Raw genomic sequence first — 27,851 nt, 5'->3', positions numbered from 1 at the left:
ATGCCAATTACCGTTAAGCTTGACTCGTTTTGACAAAATAAAATGAGTTTATAACACGAAATAATATATTTATCAATATTTTTTTATCATTTCTACTAAATGTAATTATGCAATTTTAAAGTTTCAAATTTAAAATCTAAAAATACTGATAACACACCAATGTTCTTTTTAGAATTTCCAAATTTGAATCACATAATTAAAAAAAGAAATATTTTCCGAATCTATCTGAAAATAATAAATGGAATTCGGATTACATACCAAGCAGACCTATCGACTTGACTTGAGTTAGAGTAAATTTAATTAGCCACATGAGTTGTAGTGTAGCTTGATTTTCTTGCAGCTTCATCAGACCATCATTCAAGAGCAACTCAGCTGGAAAAAGTAAGGCCATTCTGTATGGCCTTAACAGGAACAGTATAAGGAGAATTCCAGTCAGCTTCAAATACTTCTTGAAGTTGCTTAACAATGGCTAGATTATATGTTCCAAAGCTGATTCCAGAGGTTGCATAAAAGTAATCCCATTCAAGATTGCTTGTTCCTATGTGTGCTCTAACATCACTAACAGCAAACTTTCCATGCTGAACTCTGCCAAAACCCGGATATGTATTTTTCGTTCTCGTTCCGTTGGGGAAAAGTGCTGGTCCAGTCTCGTTGTAACCGGGAACCACATAGTACTTGATCTCAACTTTGCCAAAACAATCATTGAATTTTGAGGAGTTGCAGAGGATGTTCGAGTAGAGGAGAGACTTGAGGTATGGATCCGTGCTCTCGACAGAATGCGTCCAGTACGATACCAGTAACTTGACTGTAGCATTTTTAGAGAAGATGACCTATAATAGTAAATGGTTTTGTCAAGATCCAAAATCTAGAATGCAAGCCATTTTCTACCGGATAGTACAAGATGTGATAACCTCAGCATGAAAAAGCTTGTGGTTTAGGAGGTAGAGGTAGTAGACAGTTTCACATAATGTCATTATGTCAATACTCGACATTAATAGTATCATGGCTTACTTTTTCCATTTGTTAAGGTCTCCGTTTTTAGTTTTCTGTTTTTGAAAGATTTTTTTGCATTTCTCGAAAACACATTCGTATTCTTAGCTAAATTTTGAAAACCAAAATACAAGTTTTTTAAAACTACTTTTTTTAGTTTTTAAAATTTGCCTTAGATTTTGAAAACGTTCTTAAAAGTAGGTAGTGAAACAAAGAAATACACGAGTAAATAGGGTTAACAAGCTCAATTTTCAAAAGCAAAAAACCAAAAACAAAATGGTTATCGAACAGGGTCTAAATATTTTCATAAGATTAGCAACCTCAGGAACGGTCGTCTCTAATATGATTTGAGTGTAATATATTTCCTACGACGTTTTTTAATAACAAGAATGGCAGTAAGATGTATCATTAGCCACAGAAGCAGGCAGGTAAAAGCCACGCAGAAACTTACCTCTGATATTGCAGAAGACAAGGAAGACCAGTAAACTGCTGGTGTGGTAAATTGAGACTGACCAAGCCAGTCCATGGTACTAATCCTAACAGTTGCTCCATTGCCTACAGATTTAATTGTGTCTGACCAAGCCTGTTCATCAGATTGGTACCTGCCAAATAATAGCTGTGGACTGCAAATGCTTTCAGAGTGGAGGAAGGATGAAATTAGATATACTTTCTGAAAACTAAATGTAAATGGAGCTCTGTTAATTGGTCTCAGACTGGAGCTATTGATACAGTTGAGTATCATCACCCTCCAAAAGCAGAGGAAATAAGAAGAGAGAAACAAAAAGTTGTGAAGTTTTTTTTCTGTGACCCGTGCGAAAGATGAAAAAATGAGAAAAAATGTAACTTCAAATCCATATGACATCAGTAGAGGGTCTTAAAAACTGAAAACTTGGAGACGAGCCCCTTCGGCAACATCTGATAAAAACTTAGAGACGAGATAGAATCTTAAAGCCCAAAATTTGATGCCAATTTCCCCCAAAACAGTACCATCTTTCATACTGCAAACAATGGTATCGACTAATACGATACACAGACTACAGGACACAAACATGTGAATATGCATTTCCTTTTCTCCTCTAAACCAGATTCTCCTTTTTGTTCGTTCCTTCTGAAACTTCTAGTTGGTTTTTGTTTTGTGGGAATCTCAAATGCCTGCCCCATGGAAATCTGAAGTTCACATTTGTTTCATGGGTATGACCACTTCTCTGGCATATAAGGATGTCAAGGCATCTTACAGCCCCATTCAAGGACCATTTTTATCCCATCATTTTCTATACCTATTTGGAAGTATCAGTTTTTAGGATGCGTAATTTTTTGGCATCCAAATCTGACAAAAGTCTCACAGCTGATATACATTTTACTAATAACAAAACAATAATAATTCACTACAGTGACTTAGGTTTGTACCTAAAGTTAAATGTTAAATTATTCTTTCATTAAAAGAATTTGTAATATCAATTAATTCACTTTACTACTTTTAAAGCACTATGTCGGTTTACTTTTAATTTGATTAGGATGTGCTTTTTAGTGCGTCTATAAATAATATATCTCTTATTTTCCAGGTATAATGCTCCATAATATTGAATTTATAACACTATATACTAATTTTTTATTCTTATAAAAAATATATATACACTAATTTTTATAGCATGCCTCACCTCACTAAGGTTTTGAATTTTTTTTTTCCTTTTTTTAAGCTGACAAAAAGCATCAGCCTTTAGACTTTATATAGCAAGAGAGAAATAAAGAGCAGTAGCCCAAAGAAGTGATTGAATTGCCAAATACCTCTGGAGGAGCGAAAGAGAGATAGCAAGAGTGAGGCTGCAAGGTTGAAACGCTGCTCCCAGGAGTCTGGATAGATAATTTGATTGTGTAAGGATCTGATATGGACGGATATCCTAATATATGGGGAAAGTTCACATATGGAGGAAGCGGTGACCTGCAATGTAATAATTGTTAACGGTGAACATAATTATCACAAGGAAATGCCAGATTTTGCACTCATGGCATGTAGTACCATAAGAAGTTCAAGTAAAACATAACCGGAGCTATTGCCATTGGCCAAAATGCAAGACAGACATCTTACATAAAATTGGCTACCACACACTACACAAGACTTCAATTGATTTGTTCCGCAAGAACTAAGAAGGCAGCTGATTTTTTAAGGATTCCAACCTCTTTAGATACATTCAATGATGGGCACAATTATTAAATGTAACATTCTTGACACGTGGCTCTTGATGTTAAGAAGCATGGATACAGACATTAGACGCGAATATGACACGACATGGACACGGTGACATATCATGTTCTAAAAATCTAGGACATGGACATGTTTATTGAAATATACAATTCTTTTAAGTATATATCATTTTTATTGGAAAGGAAATTTAAATTCAAGAGGATTCATATTCATTATTTTGCTCTCAAAATTTATTATTTTGTCCTATATTTCTATTTATGTCTATTTCTTATACAAATATGTGCTAGCAAGTTTCGGATTCATATTCACTTTGTACAACTGTGACACACATCTATTGAGCTAACACGTGTGATACATGTCCAATGAATATCGGAGTATCCGACACAGACACGTCGAAGTGTCTATGCTTATTTGATGTAGACATTCTTTTAGAAGCCGGAAAAAGAGATTCTCAGATCTTTCTCAGTTCCCTAAACCTATCTCTCAGAAAAAGGACAAAGAATCTTCTGCCACTATAGAATAAATCACAAAAATACATTCTTCTGTAAAAACTCACTCGGGGGAGGGGGTGGGAAATTTTGGACTTGCCTGCATCTGGACTCAGGATCAACAAAATATGACCAGCAAGGAACTTTTCTATGTATCTGCCACTGCTGGTCGAATATTGTTCTTGTGTAATCTGTGTCATTAAGAAACGCGAGTTTCAATAGGTTGTCAAAATAGGCCTTGACATCAGCTGCTATTGTTGGGCAGCCAGTAAGATATATTCCGAGTTCCTTCACCTAAAGCAACAAATAATTGGGGCATCAACTTATAACTCAATTCCAAAACCACTACTGCGACCAATACTGGAGAAAACCAAGGAACTCAACAAAAAGAATGTTCGACAATGGTTTCCCAAAAATTGTAATTACATATTTCGAGTCTATTTGTTTTGTTTTTTTGTTCTCTTTCTTATAAATGCTTGCAGTATCATCTTACCTGTGAGAGAGATTTCCAATCCTGGTTTGCAGATCCTATATACACATCTCTATCATCAGATATCCAAACTTTGGAATGGACTATGCCTGATCCGTACCAATGACCGAGTAATAAAGTTACATTCTGGACATTTGGCCTGCCAGAAGCTAAGTCAGCTGGTTCTTTTCCATAGTGAGGAGATACTCCCGAGTGAGATACGAGCCTACACGATGAACAGTTTAGAAATTAAATAACATAACGAAAACCTTGAATTAATACTTAAAATAAGTAAAATTCAAAACTGGCAATATCTTTAGGCGAATGAGATATTACTGGCACTGGATAAGCGATTAAAAGCCCTAAAAATTTACATATCGATGTTATCATCTTCAAGGAGTAAAATATACATATTTTTAATGACGAACGAAGTATTATTGAGTTCTACAAGTTTGAAAGGATACACCAAAGCAGCTTACTATTTGGATTTGGCTAATTTCCATTCCAAACCCTATATCATTGCCAAAGCATCACCAATCGAAAATTGAATCTACCTGACAGTGACATTGCGATCAGCAGCTTTCTCAATGGCTGTATAAACATCATAACCTTGATAGGCACCAAACTTCTTCAAATCCTCATTAGAATATCCATAGTCTCCCGAGCGAGAATCATCGGGACTGGCTAATAATTCCCAGTACTGAGCAATGATATCCAAACGCTGCGTCGAGTTCCCAGCTAACCAAACAAATACATCCCCTGATAATCCAAAAAACCGAGAACTAACAATCAGGTCAGAGTTTCTTGGTATTTAGATCTAGATGATCAGCGAAAAAAGAACCAAAAGAATCATATGAATTAGTTAGCTAACTGGCAAAATGACGATGAGATTTACCAGTAGAGAGGACGCCCGGAACCCGCTGAAGCTGCGGCATATCGGTGGGAATTGATTGTACAAGCCATGCCTTGCATTGCGGTGGAGTGAAGGAGAGAGCAGTTGAGAATTGGCTGAAGAAGAAGAAGAAGAAGAGAGCACTGAAAATGGTAGGTACAGTCCGCGCTCTCATCTTCCTTCCTCACTTCTTATCCAAAAAATCTTCCTTCCTCACTTCTTTGGGGGAATGTTGACCTTTGAAGAAATGTATTTCCTCTAAATTCTCGTTTTGACTAAAATAGCCCTGTACTTTCGTGAAAGAAAAAAAAAAGAAAAGTATTTTTGTTAGCCATAGTTTTTTGTGCCATTTATGAAGATTTAACTCTTAAAAAATCCTTCACTACACCCTATTTAATATATAACTATTATAACATGTAGTAAAAAATTTATTTGTTTTGGGTTGAATTTTAGTTACCAAAAAAATAAAAAAATAAAAAAATTCACCAAGTGTTCGAATAAGTATTTTTTAGTCACTATTTTTCTATGACTAAAATAGAGTGTACTCAAGGGTTTTTATGAGTTAAATCTTCATAAATGGACTCCCAAAATTAGATATCTGTGTTTATTTTTTCAATTTATAGTCGGGATATATCTTAACTGAGCTATGTTTAGATTGACGTGTTTTTTCATTTATTTAAATGTTAGATTCTAAATTCATAATTTCTTTTTTTAATCATTAGATTTTTACATATTTTAGTTACAAATTATATTACTTTAAATCATTTGACAAAAGATTCAGGATAAAAATAACATTAATAAAACTTGTTTGAAAAATACCCAAACATTAATTGACGAGATTGTTTAAGAACAACATCAATTTCCTAAACATTATGGTTGTTATTTTTGGGACCCTTTTCCCCTGAAATTGACTATAATTGAACTTTTCGAATCTAGATTTTGGTCCAAATTTAGGTGATTCGTTTTTTTTTTCTTTCAATTCACTCTTTTTTTTTTTCAAGAAGTATGTTAGTTTCATCACTAAATAATTTTCAAACTCAAGTTGATAAAGTTAAAATAGATCCACCCACCGAAATATAGGATGAAATTTTAAATCCGTTATTAACAACAATAAAGTCAATTGCCAACCTGAATATAAATCAACTGTTCGAATTTCCTCTAAATCAAACTTCCAAATTATACATGAAATTGAAGAAACAAGACTAAAGATTAAGTTAACCCTTCACAGTTAAAACTATATAAGAATGTCAAAAGCATCAAATAATGCCAGGTTCTCTAACACATACGACTGAACCAGCAGAAAATTCCAAGTTAAAACTCCATGAAACTTTAGTTTCCCGAATTTAGTACAGAAAAAATGTCCATCGACTGAAAGGAAAAAAAAAAGAGAGAAAAAAAGAAAACAGGCTAGGAGAGAAGATCTGCTAATCAAATTTCACAGAGGAATAGATAATTCTTGTGAACCAAAAGCAAGCAAAGAATCCAATGGTACCAGTTAGCACGAAGAAAGCATAAGAAGCAATTAGCATGTATCCTATGTACAATAGCACAGAGACAAGCTTCGTGATCTCGAGCGAGTTAGAGAAGTACGACATCGAATAAAGGAAGAGGTAAAGAGCGACCGAACCCGATGTTATGAAAGATCTCCACCACCAACGGTAATCCTCCCTGCATAACTGTAAGTAACAAAGCATGATGGATATTTCAGCACAAGTGAGGGTGAGGATGATGAAAACCAGCAAGTGGAAGCCAAAGAACCAGTAGAATTGGTTTAGCCAAGTTGCAGTAAGGCTGAAGGAGAGCTCAATGAAGACGGTCGAAAAGGGAAGTATCCCTCCAATAAAAACGATGGAGATCGGATTCATGTACCAGGACTGTCGTGGGATTTGCCTGTGAAGTGAGTTGTTCGTCACAGGTTTTTGTATTGCTGCCTTCTTGAATCCAAAGTAACTTCCCACAAAAACAAGTGGGGCAGAGATTCCAACCCATAGAAAGACCAAAGCAAGCATTGCCCAAGATGGCACTATTGCAGATGATTTCTGACCCCATAACAGAGCATTTAACATGAAGAAGATTACAAAGTTGACAGCCGGGATTATGAAGGCCGTCTTAAGGGCAATTTTCTTCCAATCCGAACCGTTAAACATCTTGTAAAGACGGGCCGACACATAACCAGAACAGAGGCTCATGAAGATCCAGAGCAAGAGCATGGTTGTAATAAGAGCACCCCTATTACAAGGGGAGAGGAGTCCCAGGATGGCAAAAAGCATAGTGCCAAAAATCATTCCAAGAAACTGAACTCCAGTTCCAACATGGACACATAATAGATCTGAATTACTTGGTGGCCTGAAAACATCCCCATGAATGAGCTTCCATCCCGTCTCTTTCTGGGATCGATCTTGGGTCTCAAGATCATTGTAGTTCAAAATATCCCGGTAAATCCGCCACACAATTACTGCCAGTATGCCAGAGATCACAAGAATAGACTCTAAGCCATTCATTATTGAGAACCAATGCATTTGGTCATCCCTCGTGGCAAGATAGGCATCCCATCTTGATGCCCAATCCACATCGCTCTCCTTAAATCCAGGAAGAAACACACACAATATAAGAATGATACACTATACCAGTAAGAAGCAAATAATTATGTAATGGTATTTGACAATAAGCAATACAACAGCAAGTAAATAAAAGGCAAGGAAACTAGCATAAAGAAATTCATCCTTGGGGTACTAATACTCCTGATTTGGTAACAACTGAACAAATGTGAATATAAACTGCAATTATGCAAGATCTGATTTACTATTCAGACGTACTTGATATTCGACATCATAAGTAAAAATGATTTCATTTCCCTCCTCAACCTCTTGAGGACCGTCAGAGTTAAGAACCGTGACTTTTGAGCTTGGGTCACAAGTTGAAAGCCGAGTATTCTTTTCTTCCCACTGCCCTTTATATTCATGTTTGACACTGCTTTGCATAAAAGAAATATATATATATATATATATATATATATATATAGAGAGAGAGAGAGAGAGAGAGAGAGAGAGAGAGAGAGAGAGAGAGAGAGAGGGAGGAAAGGTCATGTAACATCATAAGAACCGGAGCGGTGCTAAGAAGATTCGAACTTGATCAAATGGAAGGGGGAAGAGAGGGAGAAAGGGGGAAAAACCTGAATGGTTTAGCCTCAAATCCCACAATTCTTGTAGAATTAGTTCGTGTATCTTGATAATACTTGATAGTAAATGACAAATGGTTGTAGATGAAGTATTTACCAAATGTTTCCTGTGCGCGGAGGAAAAAAACGAGAGAATTTTCAAACATAAGTGAACTTATAATGATGATGATGATGATGAAAGTCCATCAATAGAAAATGACAAAACTTGCCTCAGGATAATACCCTTTAAGCCCGATATGAAATCCAAGCTGATAAGTGAGAGGAGATTCGTGTTCAAAAATTCTAATCGGATGAACCAGAGGAAGGTTATCAAGAGTCCTACCAAATGCAAGAAAAATTCATTAAAAAATGCAGATGACAAAATCAAGGAATCTTATCTGACCGAGTGAGATATTTCCATACATGTGGATCATATACTCATCCTCAATCTTCTCTTTCAACTCTTTAGCTCCTTTGTCATCAATTTTGATCCGGCAGATAATATTGCACAGTTTATGCTCCATCAGAACGGCCTGCAAACAAACACAATGCCACACACTTGAAAACGCCACAAATCCTAAGAATTGAATAAGTCCTCTGATATCAATTTCTGTGGAACCTTGTTGTGATTGATAATGACAATATCAATAAAATAAACACATAAAAACCAAAATACTCTCGGAAAAGTCTTAAGAATAAATATAAAGGTTACCACGTAAGGAGAATTTTCACTCCGATCACCAAGTAAAATTTCTCCAAGATTCTCTGCATCTTCCTCTATCTTTCCGGGGCGACAAAACGGAAGTGAGTAATATGAAAGCGGAAGTTGTGTCTTGGTAGAAGTTAATCCTTTCACCTTCACTTTCAAGTCATCCCCCTGCCACCAACAAAATTGGTAAAAGTTATCTCAGGCAATATCTCAAACGCCTTCACGGCATAAAACTTGAATTTTCATAAAATCCCCTTTTCGTCATACTTCACTACATTTTGAACTCTAAAGTCCTATAAAAAAATGGGAATCCAATGAATCCATCGAATGCTTAATAAAAATTTCAGATGCATTGATGAAGTTTGAGTTGACCTCCTTAAAGTCCACAGGATGAACGCCGAAGAAGTAGAAACAGTGGACGGCGTGAACCAGAAGCAGAAAGCTCAGAGAGATCGGCAATGTCCGGACCGGGGAAGAACTCGGAGACGGCATTGGTGAGTGAGTAGAGTACAGAACACGAACTAAAGTCAACGAAATGCAATATTGTTCTTTTCTTCTCCATCTTCCCCATCCCGCGGAATTCCGAGATCGATCGAACCCAATGGATTATAAAAATGACAGTGGGACTTTCTCCCGACGAATCTCTTCTTTAACGAGCCTGTCGGCGGAAATTATAAAAAGAAAAAATAATAATAACGAATTTCCAAAATTATTCAGTTTTATGTTTAAAAGATTATCTATTCTGGCTTTATTCAAATTTTTTTTTTGTTAATGTTTGCTTTATTTACTTTTATTTTTAATTTCTTTTTTAATATTTGGCTCTTAAGTGAAGAGAGATCTTGCCTTCCTTGTCGTTAAAGATTTGATAATTCATTATTATTTAAAAAGAATATCTGAACAACAGTTGTTGCTTATTGTTAATAAGTCAAATATTATTCATTTTATTTGGTTGAATACATGACTACATTTTGAGAGAGTATATAGCTCAATGCATAAACTTTAAAATATAACTGTTTTTGTTCTTAGTCATTTTACTTTTAAGTAACTTTGGGTGTTCTTTTTTAAATACAACATGTGGAGGTAGAGGTTCGAACTCGCAACCTCGGAGGAAAGTGTTAATTATTACTGAACTATATTCACTTTGTCCTTCCCTTATTTTTTTTCCCTATGTTATTGCATGCAGACATATATTTAAGTACATAAATTAGCCTAGGTAAATATTTAGTAAACATATATTATGACCAATTTAATAACACTAAGTGGTTTATCATTTCTCATTTCATGTTTTATATTTTTTAATAAAAAAACTGCATTCGGTAATTGTTTGAGAAAATGAGCAAAAATACCTTTAGGATAACCTTTTCCTTTTTTTTCTTCCTTTTCTTTTTGGTTGTTTGTGCTCTAAAAATTTAAATTAAAAGAAAGGTAAAAATTTTATATGAAAAGTAATATTTCAAATTGGATATTCAAACTTTTAATGTTATAATTATTTCTTAATACTTAGTATGCATTTTATAAGTAAAAAATCACGTAATAATGCTTTTATACATGTTTTGGAAAAAACTGAAAAATAAGAAATTTGATTTTGTCGATTCTTAAATTTGTACGAAATTTTCAAAACATTTCTTAGGAATAATATATATATATGAACTCCATTACCATATGCTAAAGTTTCTCGAAACTTAAAAACCAGAAACAAAAAAATGGAAATATTACCAAGCTTCCACTCAAGTTTAGCACAGAAAAAATCTCCAGCAACCGAAAGGAAAAGAGCTAAGGGAGAAAAATCCCTGATAATCAAATTTCACAGAGGAATTAGATATCACTTGTAAACCAAAGGCAAGCGAGGAATCCAATGGTACCAGTTAGCACAAAGAAAGCATATGAAGCAATAACTACGTAACCTATGTACAATAACACAGAGACAACCTTTGTGATCTCGAGTTTCATAAAGAAGTATGGCATCCGATAGAAGAAGAGGTAAAGAGCAGCCGAACCCGATGTTACGTAAGATCGCCACCACCAATGGTAATCCTCCCTGCATAACTGTAAATAACAAAGAATGATGGATATTTCAGCACAAGTGATAGTGAAGATGATGAAAACCAGCAACTGGAAGCCAGAGAACCAGTAAACTCGGTGTAGCCAAGTTGCAGCAAGGCTGAGGGACAACTCGCTGATGATGATTGAAAAGGCGATTACCCCTCCGAGCAAAACGACGAAAATCGGATTCATGTACCAGGACTGTTGTGGGATTTGCCTGCGAAGTGAGTTGGTTTTCACAGGTTTTTCAATTGCTGCCTTCTTGAATCCAAAGTAACTTCCCACAAAAACAAGTGGGGCAGAGATTCCAACCCATAGAAAGACCACAGCAAGCATTGCCCAAGATGGCACTACTGCAGATGATTTCTGACCCCATAACAGAGCATTTAACATGAAGAAGATTATAAAGTTGACAGCCGGGATTATGAAGGCCGTCTTAAGGGCAATTTTCTTCCAATCCGAACCGTCAAACATCTTGTAAAGACGGGCCGACACATAACTAGAACAGAGGCTCATGAAGGTCCAGAGCAAGAGCATGGTTGTAATAAGATCGCCCCGATTACAAGGGGAGAGGAGTCCCAGGATGGCACAAAGCACAGTGCCAAGAATCATCCCAAGAGACTGAACTCCAGTACCAACATGGATACATGATAGATCTGAATTACTTGGTGGCCTGAAAACATCCCCATGGATGAGTTTCCATCCTGTCTCCTTTTGATTTCTATCCTGGGTCTCGAGATCATTGTAATTAAAAATATCACGGTAAATCCGCCGCACAATTACCGCCAGTATGCCAGATATCACAAGAATTGATTCTAAACCATTCAATATTGAGAACCAACGAGTCTGGTCATGCCTAGTGGTTTCAGCAAGATAAGCATCCCATCTAGACACCCAATCTACATCACTCTCCTAGAATTCATGACGAAATGCAAGATAAGAACAATATACAGTGAGAAGCAAATAATTATGTAACGGTATCTGGCAATAAGCAATACAGCAGCAAATAAATAAAATGCAAGGAAATTAGCATGCAAATTCATCATTAGGATACTACTCGTGCTTTAGAAACAACTGAAGAATATTTGGATATAAAATGCAATCATGCAAGTCTAATTTACCATTGAGACATACTCGATATTCAACGTCATAAGTAAAAACAACTTCCTCTCCCTCCTCAACCACTTGAGGAATGTTAGAGTTAAAAACCAAGACTTTTGAGATTGGGTCACAAGTTGATATATGAGTATTCCTTTCTTCCCATCGCCCTCCATATTTATGATTGACACTGCTTTGCATAAAAGAATCATAGACGAGAGGTGATGCAACATGATAATTCATAAACATATAAGAACTCCACTGCGAAGCATGGATAGCAGTAACAGTAAGTTAAGGTTGGATTAGAGCCAGAGTGATCCTAAGAAGATTAAACTTGCATCAAATGAAAGAGGAAAGAGAAGGAGACGGAGAAGAGGAAAAACCTGAATGGGTTAACCTCAAATCCTACAATTCTTGTAGAATTAGTTCGTGTATCTTGATAATACTTGATAGTAAATGACAAATGGTTGTAGATCAAGTATCTATCACCTTTTCCCTGTGCCTAGTGAAACAACGTTGGCATTTCGAGAAGATAATGAACTAAAAACAATAATTATAAGATTTAAATTTTGACATAACTTACGTCATAATTATACCCTTTAAACCCTATTTGGAATCCAATCTGATAACCAAGGGGAGATTCATGTCCAGAAATTCTAATCGGATGCACCAGACGATGATTTTCGTGGGTCCTACCAGATGCATGGAAGATTCATTAAAAAATGCAGATGACAATATCAAGGAGTCTAATCTGCAAAAGTGGGAGATTCCCATAAATGTAGACCATATACGCGTCCTCAATCTTCTCTTCCAACTCTTTGACTCCTTTGTCATCAAGTTTAATCCGGCAGATAATATTGCGCAGCTGATTCTCCATTTTGGCCTGCAAAATGGCAGACACTTTTTGATAAGACAAAATGCCAGACACTTGAAAACGCCAAGAATTGAACAGGTCCTCTGCTAACATTTTCTATGGAACTTTTTTTTGTAATTTAATGAACCATAATCTTAAACTGATGGACTAGGGTAAATTTAATCATTTAGGTTAGTTATCTAACACCTCCCTCACTTAAAATTGCACGAGACTCGATAAGTGGAAATGAATATAAATAGAGAATAAATGACAACACAAATATTCTAATATAAGACCTTTTGCTTTGATACCATATTAAACATGATTAAGATGATTAAACAACCAAAAGCTTAAGCTAGTACATTAGGATAAATTTAATCATTTATATCATATATCTAACATGTATATAGGTATATATATAAACCGAAATATTCTCTATAAAGTCTTAAGAATAGACATAAAAGTTACCACGTAAAGGGAATTTTCACTTCGGTCACCAAGTAAAATTTCTCCAATATTCTTTGCATCTTCCTCTATCTTTTCGGGACGACAAAACGGAAGTGAGTGATATGAAATCGGAATCTGGGTCTTGATAGAAGTTAGCCCTTTCACCTTCAATTTCAACTCATCCCCCTGCCGCCAACACAATCAGTACACGTTCTCTCAGGCAATATCTCAAACACCTTCGCGGCATAAAACTTTAATGATTATAAAACCCCCTTCTCGACATACTTCAGTACAATTTGAACCCCAATCCTCTAAACAAATGCCAACCTAATGAATCCATCAGGTACATTGATGAAATCCGAGTTAACCTTCTTAAAATCCACTGGGTGCACATCATAGATGTTGAAACAGTGGGCGGCGTGAATCAGAAGCATAAATCTCAGAGAGATCGTCAATGTCTGGACCGGGAGAGAGCTCCGAGGCGCCATTGGAGAGCGTGTAGGGTATAGAACACGAACTAAAGTCAAACCAGGTGCAAGTGCGACTTTCTTCCTTTTTCTCCATCTTCCCCGCCCAGCGAATTATGCAGTCGAACAAATTCGAAACCGAGTACATAAATAAGAGCTATTTATCTTCCGACAAATTAGAGAGTTCTTTTCTTTTTCTTTTTTCCTTGTTTTAAGATCCCGACAAACTAGAGTAAAAATGAGTCTGTCGGCGGAAAAAAAAAAGAATAAAAATTAATTTATATTGTAGATCCAGTTGATTATATTCTAAAAATAATTATAGGACCATATGATCAAATTAGAACCGTCGATTATTTTATTACAATTACAGCACATAAAAACAAATCCTACAATCTGTACAAAATAAACACAAAAACAAAAACAAATCCTACAAAACATGACACAATTATCTGTTATTTTTAGACGTCTCTATCGGTCTACTCCACTTCAACACCACAAATTAAACAAAATTATTCATTTTCTCTTATATATAGAATTATTCTCATTTTTTGTATATTGCCATGTTTCTTATTTATCGATTATTGTTCTTTATTTTTGTGGAAGAAAATAGATACATTCATGTAGTATTTTTCTTTTTAATTTCACGTTCCCTAGTAGTTTAAATTCAAATATATTTCTAAAAATATATTGTATATTTCGTTTTTGAAAGTATACATTTGTCAAATCCTAAAAACACTGAGGTTTCAAGATATTTATTCAATTCACAACACTTAGCTATCCTGATTATTGAATGTTTAGAAATCATATTTTATTACATGAACATCTTAAACGATAACTAACTTGATTATTGCCACTATTTTGCCATCTATATATGTAAATCAACTAATGTAGTCTTCCTGTATGTCTAAATCAACATGTTAATACACATATTTGAAGTCACTTTATCTATATATCAAATTAAATATATATCTTTTAAATAATTCATAAACCAAAATAGATATTTTAAAAATTTTAAAACTAAAATAATTAAAGTAGACATTTAGAAAATTTAAAAGTCAAAAACTTAACCATTTGAAAAAAAAAATTTAAACTTAAAAATTAAATACCATAGAAAGTAAGTAAAGTTTTGAAATTCAAAACAAGAATTTCTAAGCTAAAAAAAAAAAAGAGTATACACCTTTAACACCAAATTACGCTTAATTAAAAAAAAAGGAAAAAGGAAAAAAGAGGGAAAAAAAGTGTAATTCCGAAGGTTTATGCACGTGTTTGCTATATTTATTATTATTTTTTTAATGAGGCGTAGGTTACTTTAATTAATCAGAATAAAATTACGCAAGCTCCACACCGATCTCCATGTCCGGAAAATTCAATAAATTCCCCACCAATTTTCACTAAAATAAGAAAAAACATTGTGTGGACCTGATTAATTCGACACCCTGACGTGGCAAGATCAGGGATGTGCTGGTAAAACGTCGCCGTAACAATCACGAATGGTAGGGGGGTAGTAATCTGGTGTGCTGCCATTACTGGATCGCTCCTGCACCCTTTTTCTTCCTTCCCATTTACCATATGTACAGACACAACAGGCGGAAAATTAAATCCTCCCCTCTCGGATCTATAGCGCCTTCGTTTCTCTCCTCTCCCCTTCCCCTCTCCCTCGCCATGGCGACTCCGAGATCTCCATCGATTCGGAACTTGTCCATTGCTGCCGTCCTCTTGCTTCTGATTCATGGAGTCAACTGCTTCTACCTCCCCGGTGTTGCCCCCGAGGACTTCGAGAAGGTTAGCTCCCTCGAACACGCTTGTTTGAGACTTGTTTGTGTTGAATGTTTGCATTGTCGTCGATCTTTCTGGGTGTGAGGGTGTAATTGCTGCTTGATCCGTGTTGTATTGTCGGATCTGCGCTCGATGTTGGTGGCTATTGGAATTACGTGGGTTGTCTGTGTGTGGAATGGGGTGGTTGCTGAGAAATCTAGATCTAGAAACCTTGTTCGTTGTTTTTTGGTCAGTTTGGTTTCTCAATCGTGGTAGATCATCTATATATCGAGTGGGGGTTATTCGTTTGGCATATGGGGGTGGAAGTTTTCGGTGTCTCATCTCAAATTGTAGGTGTCGTGTAATATGGAGAATTTTTGTTACCCATTAGGATTAAGCATCTTGCACTGGGCCAGGATTTTTAGAGAACTTTTACTCCTGGATTAAACTTTTGTTTTGGACAACGGTTTCATCACGGGGACTAGGTAACATTTCGAGTCATGAGTCGTCTATTTTATCATGTGGGGGATGGTGAGGGGTTGGTGTAAGTCAACTGGAACTATTGGTTCTAGATTTGCTTTGAATGGGTACAGATAATGCGTTTTCACATTCATTCTATATGTCGCGTGTAATGTATTACATATATACTGGATTTTGCTATTGTCAACTCGAGTTGAAAATATGTCGAAATGTGTTCAATGCTGTTAGATATTTCAGTTAGAAATTAGAATCTCGCGTGCGTGTGTGGCATAGTTCCTCTAGTATCATGAGCACAGTGCGTTTCAGATCTAAGAGATGATTGTGGTACTTTTCACGTTGGATGCAGGGAGATGAATTAAAAGTGAAAGTAAACAAATTGACGTCAACAAAGACTCAGCTTCCCTACTCGTTTTATTCCCTCCCATTTTGTCGTCCAGATAAGATATTGGACAGCGCAGAAAATCTTGGCGAAGTTCTTCGAGGTGACAGAATTGAAAATTCCCCCTATGTGGTGAGTTAAGATATACTTGAAGTTGGGAAACTTTCTTTCTGTTTGGCGCGGTTAATTTAGTTCTTAACCACATTCGAATTTTTTGCAGTTTAAAATGCGGGAACATCAGATGTGTAATATTGTTTGCCGGATTAAACTTGATGCTAAAGAAGCAAAGGAATTCAAAGAGAAGATTAATGATGAATATCGGGTCAATATGTGCGACATTTTTTCTTAAGCTAAGCTTATTACTGTTAGCTGTTGTTTGTTTTAACATATTTTTGAGATTGCACATCTTGAATCTGCTATGTATGTGACAGGATTCTCGATAACCTTCCCCTGGTTTTTCCAATCCAAAGGCAGGACCAGGAATCACCTGTTGTTTACCAGATGGGTTACCATGTTGGGCTTAAGGGCCAATATACTGCGGCAAGTTCTTTATTTTTCACGAGCAAATTGATGTCTATGCTTGCAAAAATTTGGAATTTATTTATTTCTTGATTTTGTTCAGAGCAAAGATGAGAAGTTCTTTATCCACAATCATTTGGCATTTACAGTCAAGTATCACAAAGACATGCAAACCGATTCTGCGAGAATAGTGGGATTTGAGGTCAAACCATTTAGGTAATCACCCCACTCATTCTACTAAATCGAGCTTCTGATTTTTCAGCTCTTACAGTTTTGCTTACGGTGTTATGTTGCGTTCAGCGTGAAGCATGAATACGAAGGGAACTGGAATGATAAGAATACTCGTCTAACAACCTGCGACCCGCATGCAAAACATACAGTTGTTAACTCCAACTCTCCGCAAGAGGTTGATGATGGAAAGGAAATCGTATTTACTTATGATGTTGAATTTCAGGTGCGCTCTCAGATCTACCCATGCTATAACCTTTATTAACAGTTGTCTATCGTGATTCATTTTGTAGTGGCCAGGTACCTCGTGAATGTTCATTTGTTTTTTTGGACCATCTATTCTTTAATTACTGAATTAGATTTTCATTTTGTCACTTTGTTGTCCTCTGCTCATCCATAGGATGTCAAGTATACGTATACCTATAGTAGAGTAGCCTATATTTACTTGGCCATGAACTCGTGCCTTTTTTCAGGAGAGTGAAGTGAAGTGGGCTTCTAGGTGGGATGCGTATCTTTTGATGAGTGATGATCAAATCCATTGGTTTTCTATCGTCAATTCATTGATGATTGTTCTTTTCCTCTCCGGCATGGTTGCAATGATTATGCTACGCACATTATACCGTGATATTTCCAAGTACAACGAACTTGAAACCCTGGAAGAAGCCCAGGAAGAGACCGGGTGGAAGCTTGTCCATGGGGATGTTTTCAGGCCTCCTAAAAACTCAGATCTGCTCTGTGTGTACGTTGGAACTGGAGTTCAGTTCTTGGGAATGGTTGTTGTAACAATGATGTTCGCCATCCTCGGCTTCCTCTCCCCCTCGAACAGAGGTGGACTTATGACGGCCATGCTCTTGCTCTGGGTTTTCATGGGTCTTTTTGCCGGTTTTGCCGCGGCCCGTCTCTACAAAATGTTCAAGGGTACAGAGTGGAAGAAGGTTGCCCTCAACACCGCAGTCATGTTTCCTGCCACCATATTCGCACTGTTCTTTGTTCTAAATGCCCTTATCTGGGGCCAGAAATCATCCGGAGCTGTGCCCTTTGGAACAATGTTTGCTCTAGTTTTTCTATGGTTTGGAATCTCAGTTCCCCTTGTTTTCGTCGGCAGCTATGTCGGGTTCAAGAAGCCCGCCATTGAAGATCCAGTGAAGACAAACAAAATCCCCAGGCAAATCCCAGAGCAAGCTTGGTACATGCACCCAGCCTTCTCAGTTCTGATCGGAGGGATCCTTCCATTTGGGGCTGTTTTCATTGAACTCTTCTTCATCCTCACCTCAATTTGGCTGAACCAGTTCTACTACATTTTCGGATTCCTGTTCTTGGTTTTCGTTATCCTCCTCATCACCTGCGCTGAAATCACCATTGTTCTGTGCTACTTCCAGTTGTGCAGCGAAGATTACCTATGGTGGTGGAGATCTTACTTAACCTCAGGCTCATCTGCCCTTTACCTCTTCCTCTATTCCACCTTCTACTTCTTCACGAAGCTCGAAATCACGAAGCTGGTCTCTGGGCTGTTGTACTTTGGGTATATGCTGATTGTGTCGTACGCATTCTTTGTGCTCACGGGAACCATTGGCTTCTACGCATGCTTTTGGTTCACAAGGCTCATCTACTCATCAGTGAAGATTGATTAATGAACTACTCGAAGCAGACAGATCGACCAATCATTTTGCTCCATTTCCTTTTGCAGGATGCCGAAATTATATTCTTGTAAGATTTTGAAATTGAAGTATTACTATGATGATGCTTTCAGATGTAACCTGTTGTACTCAATTTTGAATGATGACAATTCTGTTGCCATAGCCAAGATCATTTGTTCAGGGATTCTTCTGTTATCTACCTTCATGTTGACAAATGGATTCTCAATCTTTTGAAAGGAAAAGCCGCATATAGATCCCTTTTTTTTTAACCCATTTCGTTTTCTTTTTCAGATTCTTCTACACAACGAATAAATGTTTATAGACATAACCGCTTTTTTTGCTATGGAAAAGCATCTTGATGTCTCTATTGCCTTTGCTTGCATATTTTGCATTAAGTTTGTTAATAAAGAGGAACAGATGGATGATGTGAGGAAGAAATACAAGAAAAGGCTTCATTAAAGAAGAAACACAGCCACCCAGCAACAGAGCCTACTTCCTGGGCTTGGTGTCTTCAGGCTCTGCGACGTTGGCGGCGACCTTGGCGACGTCTTTGGCGGAGGCGTCGGGCTTTTTGAGGGCATATAAGGTGAAGTATCCGGTGGCTCCGATGACGAGGAGGCCGGCGATGGTCATGGTGGTGTAGCTGTAGGGGAGGCTCCGCCGCTGGTGCAGAATTGTGCCTGGGTGGTGCCCCGGCGGCCTTTTGGAGGCTTCCACTCCCGCTGCTCTCACATCCTCAGGCGTCATTTTGTGGGTATCTGCATTTTTCCTCCACTCTTCATTGCTTCCCATCTCTCTAAATTCTTCAGGTTCCACAGAGTTGGTGGTGTCGGTAGAAGGATCGTGAGAGTTCAAACTTTTTAGTTCTTTGAGAGTTGGATTTTTGAAACGTGTTGTGTGTTTGGGTGAAGGGGAGATTCATGGAGAGTTGGAATTTGAACACGTATACAACTGCATGATAATATGGTATGACAAGTGTTGTGTTTGTTGATATCCACGTTTTCTATCGGTTTTGCCATAATTCACACAAAAATGGGAATTTCTTTTTCTTGTCATATCTTTTCCCGAATAAAGCAAAATCCAAAGGTGGAGGAAGATTATAGAAGAAACCAATCACCGACACCCACCGTCAACGTCAGTTCGGTTCGAAATTATGTCGTTTTCCAGACTTATTTGGTAAGAGAATAAAAACAGCCTGCCTCAGTCAATAAATTCTAGACATTCATTGAGTGACTTGAACCATGCTCGAAAGGGTCAGTACCTAATATGGTACTCTTTTTTGGTTACATAATAAATAAAAGAAATAACCCAAATAATAAATGAGTATAATATTCTCGTAATACCAAAAATAATTTTTAATATGTGGTACCGTCCGTAGTGTCGTTTCATTCTTGAGTGAGCTTTTATTCAATGTCAAAACAGGCTGAAGCCAAACATTTTTATTAAAACATATCAAATCTTGGAAGAAAATATTTTCTATACATTTTTTAAATTAGAGTTTGAGGAGGCAAATTGCTCCTGCCTGCATTGAAGATTAATCTCATTGTGTAATGTAAAAGTTGAAATTTAGAAAAGAAACCAAAGAAAACCCTGCCAAAATAAAAATTTTCAGGGTTTACTAGAGACTAGTCTGTGGCGATCTTTGGAACGCCTAGAATATTCCCATTTCTTGTTTTCTAATCAGTGGCTCTCTTTAAAAAAAACTGGAAGCTGAAAAACTTCAAACCTCCAGTAAAGTGGATTCGAGGGGTAGTAGCATACTGCAGCTTAACAGCGTTGAGCCACTCATTATGAGAGTCACAAGAAAGAACACAGATGCTGGTATTTCTCCAGTCCTGTCTCCGGTGAAGTCCCTGCTCCGATAGCGGTGGCTCCGCTAGTCTGCAACTGCACTGTAGTTCTAATGAGGAGGTGGCTCAATAGGGTAGTAAAAGAATCAGAGTAAAGCTTGCTTGAGTAGTTGATTCTAACAAGAAACTAAACAGGGCCCATCAGAAAACACAGAATAAGATTCTTGGAGGCGATTCATCACAACTAACACGCTATTATTAATTTATGGCAAAAGGCTAATCCACATAACAAGATGCTGATTCATATACAGACCCAGAAGAAAAAAAAGAAGTCAGATTCCATGTAGGCTACTTTACATGTAAAAGGCAAGGCCTCCTTTTATCAAAATCATGTCGATCACTCACACTAGTTCAAAAAATATTGGGGTGGAACTTGGAAGCAACCAAGAACATCAGCCTGTGAGAAAGAGTAGAGAGCCAAATTCCCAACCAGGTCCTAATAGTAACTTAAACTTATGGTGGGACTGAAACTTCCAATGCATATATATGAAGACTTCTAGATAAAGTAAAGGGAAAACGGCTTAATGTTGTAGGGAGAAACAAGAAGAAGGAAAGAAAAAGAAAACAGATGATCCTCTACAACTTCAAAATGGACCAATTCTTCGAGAGTTGGGATAATTAAGTGCACAGGTGAATCTGGTTTTCATAATCCTGGAAGATGTAAAAGTGAAGGAAAGTGTTAAAACATAGAGGAACGAGTGCATATACATAAACGGAAGTAATCTGTTTGCATGGAGTATTTGCATGGAGTAAACAAAAATTATAGCACTCAGTTTAGTGACGAAAGGATACAGTTCGATTGAAGAAAAACTATTGTTGCATTCGAAATGACGCTGCAATAATGCATAATAGCGTTCGTTTAACAATAATAATAGAGCATGATCTACATATCACCATATAGAAACACATCAAAGAAATCCAGAAACAGAATATATTTTCTTTTATTTACAACTCACAATCCATACACTAAGCAAGCTAACAACAGATAATAGTATATGAGTCAGCTATAGAACTAAAAATGGCTAATTTATTAAGAAAATCGAATCATGTTCTAGCAACAATCGTATGGAAAAGCATGCATTCATTAAAAAGAAAAAAAAAAAGACGCCAAAATTATAATAAAAACGTGATGAACAGGTACCAAGTAAAATCAGGAATTCAGTCCTCCTGCAGGTCATCATCTGAAGCGTCACCACAGAGTGGTCCCTGAAAACCTCCATTATTTTCACCAAGAAGCTCACGCGCTGCTTTTGCAAGAAAATCCTTGGCAGCAGTTTGAACAGATTGTTTTTCAGAAGACTGATACTTCCTCTTCTTTTGTGCATTCCTCTCTAAATGCTTAATTTTTGGTCCCTTCCCCCTACTAATATCCCTCATACTCTTCTTTTGCTCTGAAAATATTGAAATATTTCCCTCATCAAAGGGAACCAAGCACAAAAATCCCCCTCCTCAAAACCAAAATGCAAACAAATTCAACCAACCTTGGGTGAGATCAGGCAGAGAATGTTCAATAAAACGTGTAGCTGCTTGGTAGTTCAAGGTAGTAGAAGGCCTTAATGGTGCTTCATGAGCAAAATTAAATACAAAACAATTAATCAACCGAGGAAGGAAGTAGGAATGACAAAGAAAATGTGCTGATATAAACGAAAAACCAAAGATCAAGAATACCTTTACTCAAGCCAATGAACCGTTCTAGTTTTTCTTGATACAAGCTTAATCTCTCCTACATGCAAAAGAAAGAATAAGAATGATGTTCAAAGAAGCAATGGGAGAATAAAATTTACTGCCCATGCGAGAAAATTTCAGTTTTAATCACCAGATACAAGGTACGAGAATAATTACAAGCTCTGACTTGACAGGATGATCATCGGGGTGAACTCCGCTACACCTCACCTTCACTGCAAATCACCAAACCTCCATAATCCAAAACAAAAGAGGAACAAAATCAAGTATTATCCACGAGTAATCAACGAATCTTACACGAGAATAGAGTGGTAGTGATTCTAGCAAGCAAAAGCATAGACTGAGCCCGTTGGAGAGGCTGCATTTGAGCGAGGACCTCGGGCTCGGAGATCGAAAGGAAGGAAATCAGGTGAGTTCGCACTTCTTCTACATTGTCCAATGTCTTCTTCACTGAATCCATCGCCGACTCGGGCACCACGGCGGATTCTCGAACACCCCCCTCCATATTTGGCCCCAATTTTGACCTCCGTCTCTGTCACAGGCGCACACAGAAACCCTGCGAAATTGAAATCCTTAGCAGGAGATTTGTTGAGATGGCGACGGCGAAGGTCGAGCTCGGACCGTTGTCGTTAAAGGCGGTGGGGGAAGGGGAAGGGGACGGGTAGGGCTTTTGGGTTCGAAGAGGTTTATGGCAGCAGTTTGGCCCGATACGCTTCGGATCTCCAGTGTGTTGAATTTGTTTCTGCGTTAAATTATGATTAAATTATTTTGCAAAAACGTAAATTATGATTAAATTATACAAAATCACCCAAAATCAAATTTATTGGGTTTCAATTTTACCGCAATGATAAAAGTTCCAATTTTACTCTCAATTTATTAATTTTTTCTTTAAATAACAAATTGAAACTTTGTAGAACACCCTTAATAAATTTGAAAGCAGAGTAAACAATTTTGAATAACTATTGTTTTACTACACGGTGTGAGGAAGGAGTTTGAATACAGATATTTAATTAAATATAAATGTGTTGTTCAATTGGATTAGATTCAAGTTTTATTTTTTCAAACAATTTGTAGGATTGACTTCTAAATTTATGATCTAATATATTTGAAAATTTAATCTAACATATTTCAAAGGTTAAATTTCATTAGAGTCGTAATAGAGACATTTTTTTCCTTTCTTTTTTCAAATGTTTAATAAGTTATTAAAATTTTGTGTCTCGTATACTATTAAACTTTATATCTTTTTCCTAAAAAAACTATATATATAAACTTACACATTTATAATTCTACATTTAATGGATACCTGACTTAGATAATTTCTAAAATTCACGAATCTATTGAGTACAAAAATAAAATTAAATATCTTATTTGACACAACTCTAATACATCCATAAATTTTGAATGGGTTAGAATCCACAAAATTGAAAATCAATGATATCATTAGATATTTTAAAAAGTTCGGGTAGTAAAAAGTTTTTCGTATTTATTTATTTTATTTGTCTGCCATTTAATAATAGTCCGTTGGTATTTTTTATATATATTTCTAACAAAATAAAAAAATTAAGAGATTTATTACATCAAATTTGTAATTTAATCTATATTAAAAATATCTTTAATCTCTCCCTCTTTCACTTTCTCAACATTTCATCCATTGCCGAAAGAAAAATGTGACCATAGGCTTCGTACAAAATATCCCAAAGCGCAAACTGCAGACAGTGCAGAAGATATTCATATCATATCCCAGAGGCCATGGCGATGGAGGCTCGGAGCTCCAACTTTTAACTGAATTCATCAGAATTCAGCCGCCTCTCCGGCCGAGAAATGCTATTCTGAAGACTCAGAGGTAATGTAAATGCAATTTACTTCGTTTAACTTTCTCTCAAGAGTGAGATTCATCAAGCAGCAATCGTCCATTGACGAACTCAAATTTCGAAACCGAACTTCTTCACTCATGTTGTTGATGAAAATGTCCTGATGTCGCTTTTAATCCTCAGCTCTTTAAGCATGTTGAGCAGTTGTTGCAATGGCGCTTTTAGTGATTGTCAGATGTCTGCTTTAAGCTGTAACGGATCATCGGGAGGACTGATATGGGAAAAATTGGGGGATTTTCAAACTGTGTCTTTGTCTTTGGCGAATTGGAAGAAGCACAGGAAGAGGCGGACGGGGTTCTTCCGGCTTGCGTTGCAAAATCCGGAGCAAGTGATGGCGGTAAACGTGAAGGCGAAAATTCCAGTGTCCGGAGATGAAGTTCTTCGGGTTTTGAAATCGATGTCGGATCTGGCGCGTGCTCTTTCTTACTTTTACTCTATATCTGAGTTTCCTACTGTTCTGCATACCACTGAGACGTGTAATTTCATGCTTGAATTCTTAAGAGTGCATGAGAAGGTGGAGGATATGGCTGCTGTCTTTGAATTTATGCAAAAGAAAATTATTAGGAGGGATTTAAGCACTTACTTGACTATCTTTAAGGCTCTTTCCATCAGAGGCGGGCTTCGGCAAGTTACGATTGCGCTAAAGAAGATGAGAAAAGCTGGATTTGTCTTGAATGCATATTCATACAATGGATTGATCCATTTGCTGATTCAATCAGGGTCCTGTAGTGAGGCGTTGGAAGTCTATAGAAGAATGGTTTCAGAAGGACTTAAACCTAGCCTGAAGACGTATTCTGCCCTTATGGTTGCCTTAGGAAAGAAGAGAGATTCTGAAGCCGTAATGGCTCTATTGAAAGAGATGGAAAGTTTGGGATTGAGGCCAAATGTTTACACATTTACAATATGCATTAGAGTACTAGGCAGGGCAGGAAAAATTGATGAGGCATATGAGATATTTAGGAGAATGGATGATGAAGGATGTGGACCTGACCTTGTTACTTATACAGTCCTCATCGACGCCCTTTGTAATGCTGGACGGTTGGAAAATGCCAAGGAGTTATTCGTGAAGATGAAAGCTAATGGTCACAAACCTGATCAAGTAATCTACATTACTTTGTTGGACAAGTTCCATGATTTTGGAGACTTGGGCACTGTCAAAGAATTTTGGAGTCAGATGGAAGCTGATGGGTATATGCCTGATGTAGTTACTTATACTATTCTTGTCGATGCGTTATGCAAAGCCGGAGACTTTGATGAGGCATTTGCTACTTTTGATGTCATGAGGAAGCAAGGGATCTTGCCAAATCTTCATACTTATAACACACTTATTTGTGGACTTCTAAGGGCAGGTAGACTTGAGGACGCACTAAAGCTTTTAGATACCATGGAAACTCTAGGTGTTCAACCTACTGCTTATACATACATCATTTTTATTGACTATTTTGGCAAATCTGGAGACACTGGCAAAGCTGTTGAGACCTTTGAGAAGATGAAAGCTAGAGGAATTGTTCCGAATATTGTAGCTTGCAATGCATCTTTGTACAGCCTTGCTGAAATGGGTAGGTTAAGAGAAGCAAAAGACATGTTCAATGGGCTCAGAGAGAATGGTCTTGCTCCAGATTCAGTGACGTATAACATGATGATGAAGTGCTATAGCAAGGTAGGACATGTAGATGAGGCCGTGAAATTACTTTCGGAGATGATTAAAAACGGATGCGAACCTGATGTGATTGTAGTTAACTCTTTGATCGATTCACTTTACAAGGCTGGACGAGTTGATGAAGCATGGCAAATGTTTGGAAGAATGAAGGACATGAAGCTTTCTCCAACAGTTGTGACCTACAATACGTTACTCTCTGGATTAGGGAAAGAGGGTCGGGTCCAGAAAGCCACCAAATTATTTGAAAGTATGATTAAGAATGGGTGTTCTCCAAACACGATATCTTTCAACACGCTTCTGGATTGCTTTTGCAAAAATGACGAGGTTGAATTGGCTTTGAAAGTGTTTTCTAGAATGACAGTAATGAACTGTAAGCCTGATGTTTTGACCTACAACACGGTTATTTATGGCCTGATCAAAGAAAACAGAGTAAATTATGCAGTCTGGTTCTTCCACCAATTGAAGAAATCAATGTACCCCGATCATGTCACGATATGTACCCTCCTTCCCGGTGTCGTGAAGTATGGGCAGATAGGGGATGCTGTAAATATTGCAAAGGATTTTATGCACCAGGTTCGGTTTCACGTAAACAGATCCTTTTGGGAAGATTTAATGGGAGGCACTTTAGTTGAGGCTGAGATGGATAAAGCCATTATATTTGCTGAAGAATTGGTATTGAATGGGATTTGCAAGGAGGACTCGTTCTTGGTACCTCTAGTTAGAGTTTTGTGCAAGCATAAGAGAACACTTCATGCTCATAAAATATTTGAGAAATTTACTAAGAGACTGGGAATCAATCCAACTCTAGCATCATATAATTGTTTGATTGGTGAGCTTCTTGAAGTCCATTACACCAAAAAGGCCTGGGATCTTTTTAAGGATATGAAGAATGGCGCCTGTGCTCCTGATGTTTTTACTTATAACATGTTTCTCGACGTTCATGGGAAGTTTGGGGAGATCACTGAACTTTTTGAACTGTACAAAGAGATGATCTCAAGGAGATGCAAGCCGAATGCCGTAACTCACAACATTGTCATATCCAGTCTTGCAAAATCCAACAACTTGGACAAGGCTTTAGATTTGTACTATGATCTTGTTAGTAGTGATTTCTGCCCCACTCCTTGTACATATGGCCCTCTAATGGATGGACTAGCAAAATTGGGGCGCTTAGAGGAAGCAATGCAGCTCTTTGAAGAGATGCCACACTATGGATGCAAGCCCAACTGTGCAATATTCAACATTCTCATCAATGGATATGGGAAAACAGGAGAGACAGAAATTGCTTGTCAGTTGTTTAAAAGGATGGTGAAGGAGGGTATAAGGCCAGACTTGAAATCATACACAATTCTGGTGGATTGCCTCTGCCTTGCTGGAAGAGTTGATGAAGCTTTATACTATTTCGAGGAACTGAAATCAACCGGTCTTGACCCTGACTTTATCGCTTACAATCGTATAATAAATGGACTAGGAAAATCGCAGAGGATGGAGGAAGCTCTCGCTCTATACAGCGAAATGCGAAACCGAGGCATTGTTCCCGACCTGTATACTTACAATTCATTGATGCTCTATCTTGGGCTTGCTGGAATGGTGGAACAAGCAAAGTGGATGTATGAAGAACTTCAACTTGTGGGCCTTGAACCTGATGTCTTCAGTTATAATGCTCTTATTCGAGGGTACAGCATGTCGGGGGACCCTGAGCATGCTTATACCGTCTTCAAGAACATGATGGTTGGCGGCTGCAATCCCAATGTCGGTACGTATGCGCAGCTCCCTAATCAATCTTGAAGCGTCATGCAAACTATTAGGAGCATACCGAATGATCGGTGACTATCAAAGAAACTAGATGTGACATGAGATGTAGCATTTGTATAATAACATCATTTGTACAGACTGTAGGATTTTTATCGATTGTATTTGTTTATACTGACGTTCCCTCGCAGAAGCTAAAAGAAAGGAAGGGAAAATTATATAAC

General features: G+C 37.2%; 6 protein-coding genes and 1 pseudogene across 8 annotated transcripts; 2 read left to right on the top strand and 5 right to left on the bottom strand.

Annotated features, from left to right (window-relative positions):
- Positions 1-143: 143 nt before the first annotated feature.
- On the bottom strand, positions 144-5,277 carry LOC111008064 (uncharacterized). The gene is made up of 7 exons (XM_022280656.2): positions 5,046-5,277; positions 4,705-4,909; positions 4,175-4,376; positions 3,782-3,975; positions 2,776-2,929; positions 1,442-1,606; positions 144-830 (listed from the first exon to the last, which is right to left on the bottom strand). The coding sequence occupies exons 1-7, from the start codon at positions 5,215-5,217 to the stop codon at positions 369-371; spliced, it is 1,554 nt and encodes a 517-aa protein (XP_022136348.1). The 5' UTR covers positions 5,218-5,277; the 3' UTR covers positions 144-368.
- Positions 5,278-6,331: 1,054 nt separating this feature from the next.
- LOC111004741 (transmembrane 9 superfamily member 8) lies at positions 6,332-9,804 on the bottom strand. Its single transcript, XM_088119698.1, has 7 exons — positions 9,281-9,804; positions 8,912-9,076; positions 8,623-8,732; positions 8,430-8,538; positions 8,215-8,327; positions 7,859-8,012; positions 6,332-7,621 (listed from the first exon to the last, which is right to left on the bottom strand). Exons 1-7 carry the CDS (start codon positions 9,398-9,400, stop codon positions 6,467-6,469), a joined length of 1,926 nt encoding a protein of 641 aa, XP_087975824.1. The 5' UTR covers positions 9,401-9,804; the 3' UTR covers positions 6,332-6,466.
- A 798-nt stretch (positions 9,805-10,602) lies between these two features.
- Positions 10,603-14,000, bottom strand: LOC111008008 (transmembrane 9 superfamily member 9-like; annotated as a pseudogene). Its single transcript, XR_015788839.1, has 7 exons — positions 13,718-14,000; positions 13,371-13,535; positions 12,811-12,932; positions 12,633-12,723; positions 12,433-12,545; positions 12,086-12,239; positions 10,603-11,863 (listed from the first exon to the last, which is right to left on the bottom strand). The product of XR_015788839.1 is annotated as a transmembrane 9 superfamily member 9-like (transcript).
- A 1,404-nt stretch (positions 14,001-15,404) lies between these two features.
- On the top strand, positions 15,405-18,994 carry LOC111005198 (transmembrane 9 superfamily member 8). Its single transcript, XM_022276629.2, has 7 exons — positions 15,405-15,598; positions 16,398-16,562; positions 16,651-16,760; positions 16,862-16,970; positions 17,053-17,165; positions 17,250-17,403; positions 17,651-18,994. The coding sequence occupies exons 1-7, from the start codon at positions 15,479-15,481 to the stop codon at positions 18,806-18,808; spliced, it is 1,929 nt and encodes a 642-aa protein (XP_022132321.1). The 5' UTR covers positions 15,405-15,478; the 3' UTR covers positions 18,809-18,994.
- A 140-nt stretch (positions 18,995-19,134) lies between these two features.
- Positions 19,135-20,059, bottom strand: LOC111005207 (uncharacterized). The gene has a single exon (XM_022276639.2). It carries the CDS (start codon positions 19,604-19,606, stop codon positions 19,304-19,306), a length of 303 nt encoding a protein of 100 aa, XP_022132331.1. The 5' UTR covers positions 19,607-20,059; the 3' UTR covers positions 19,135-19,303.
- Positions 20,060-20,327: 268 nt separating this feature from the next.
- On the bottom strand, positions 20,328-23,092 carry LOC111012672 (Sas10/Utp3/C1D family). Of its 2 annotated transcripts, none has more exons than XM_022286915.2 (6): positions 22,645-23,092; positions 22,507-22,562; positions 22,333-22,387; positions 22,146-22,226; positions 21,806-22,055; positions 20,328-20,706 (listed from the first exon to the last, which is right to left on the bottom strand). In XM_022286915.2, exons 1-5 carry the CDS (start codon positions 22,850-22,852, stop codon positions 21,823-21,825), a joined length of 633 nt encoding a protein of 210 aa, XP_022142607.1. In that variant the 5' UTR covers positions 22,853-23,092; the 3' UTR covers positions 20,328-20,706; positions 21,806-21,822. The 2 variants fall into 2 exon arrangements, with proteins under 2 accessions (XP_022142607.1, XP_022142600.1); XM_022286908.2 differs by lacking the exon at positions 20,328-20,706 and adding an exon at positions 20,839-21,315 and having other exon boundaries at positions 22,645-23,090.
- An 898-nt stretch (positions 23,093-23,990) lies between these two features.
- PGR3 (proton gradient regulation 3) lies at positions 23,991-27,799 on the top strand. The gene has a single exon (XM_088119553.1). It carries the CDS (start codon positions 24,322-24,324, stop codon positions 27,661-27,663), a length of 3,342 nt encoding a protein of 1,113 aa, XP_087975679.1. The 5' UTR covers positions 23,991-24,321; the 3' UTR covers positions 27,664-27,799.
- Positions 27,800-27,851: the final 52 nt, after the last annotated feature.

The sequence above is a fragment of the Momordica charantia genome, assembly GCF_013281855.1.
Source record: "Momordica charantia cultivar OHB3-1 chromosome 11 unlocalized genomic scaffold, Mcharantia_2.0 BLBB01000011.1, whole genome shotgun sequence".
NCBI classification, from domain to species: domain Eukaryota; kingdom Viridiplantae; phylum Streptophyta; class Magnoliopsida; order Cucurbitales; family Cucurbitaceae; genus Momordica; species Momordica charantia.
The sequence above is the reverse complement of the archived record's forward strand: the minus strand, read 5'-3'. Positions and strand labels throughout refer to the sequence as shown.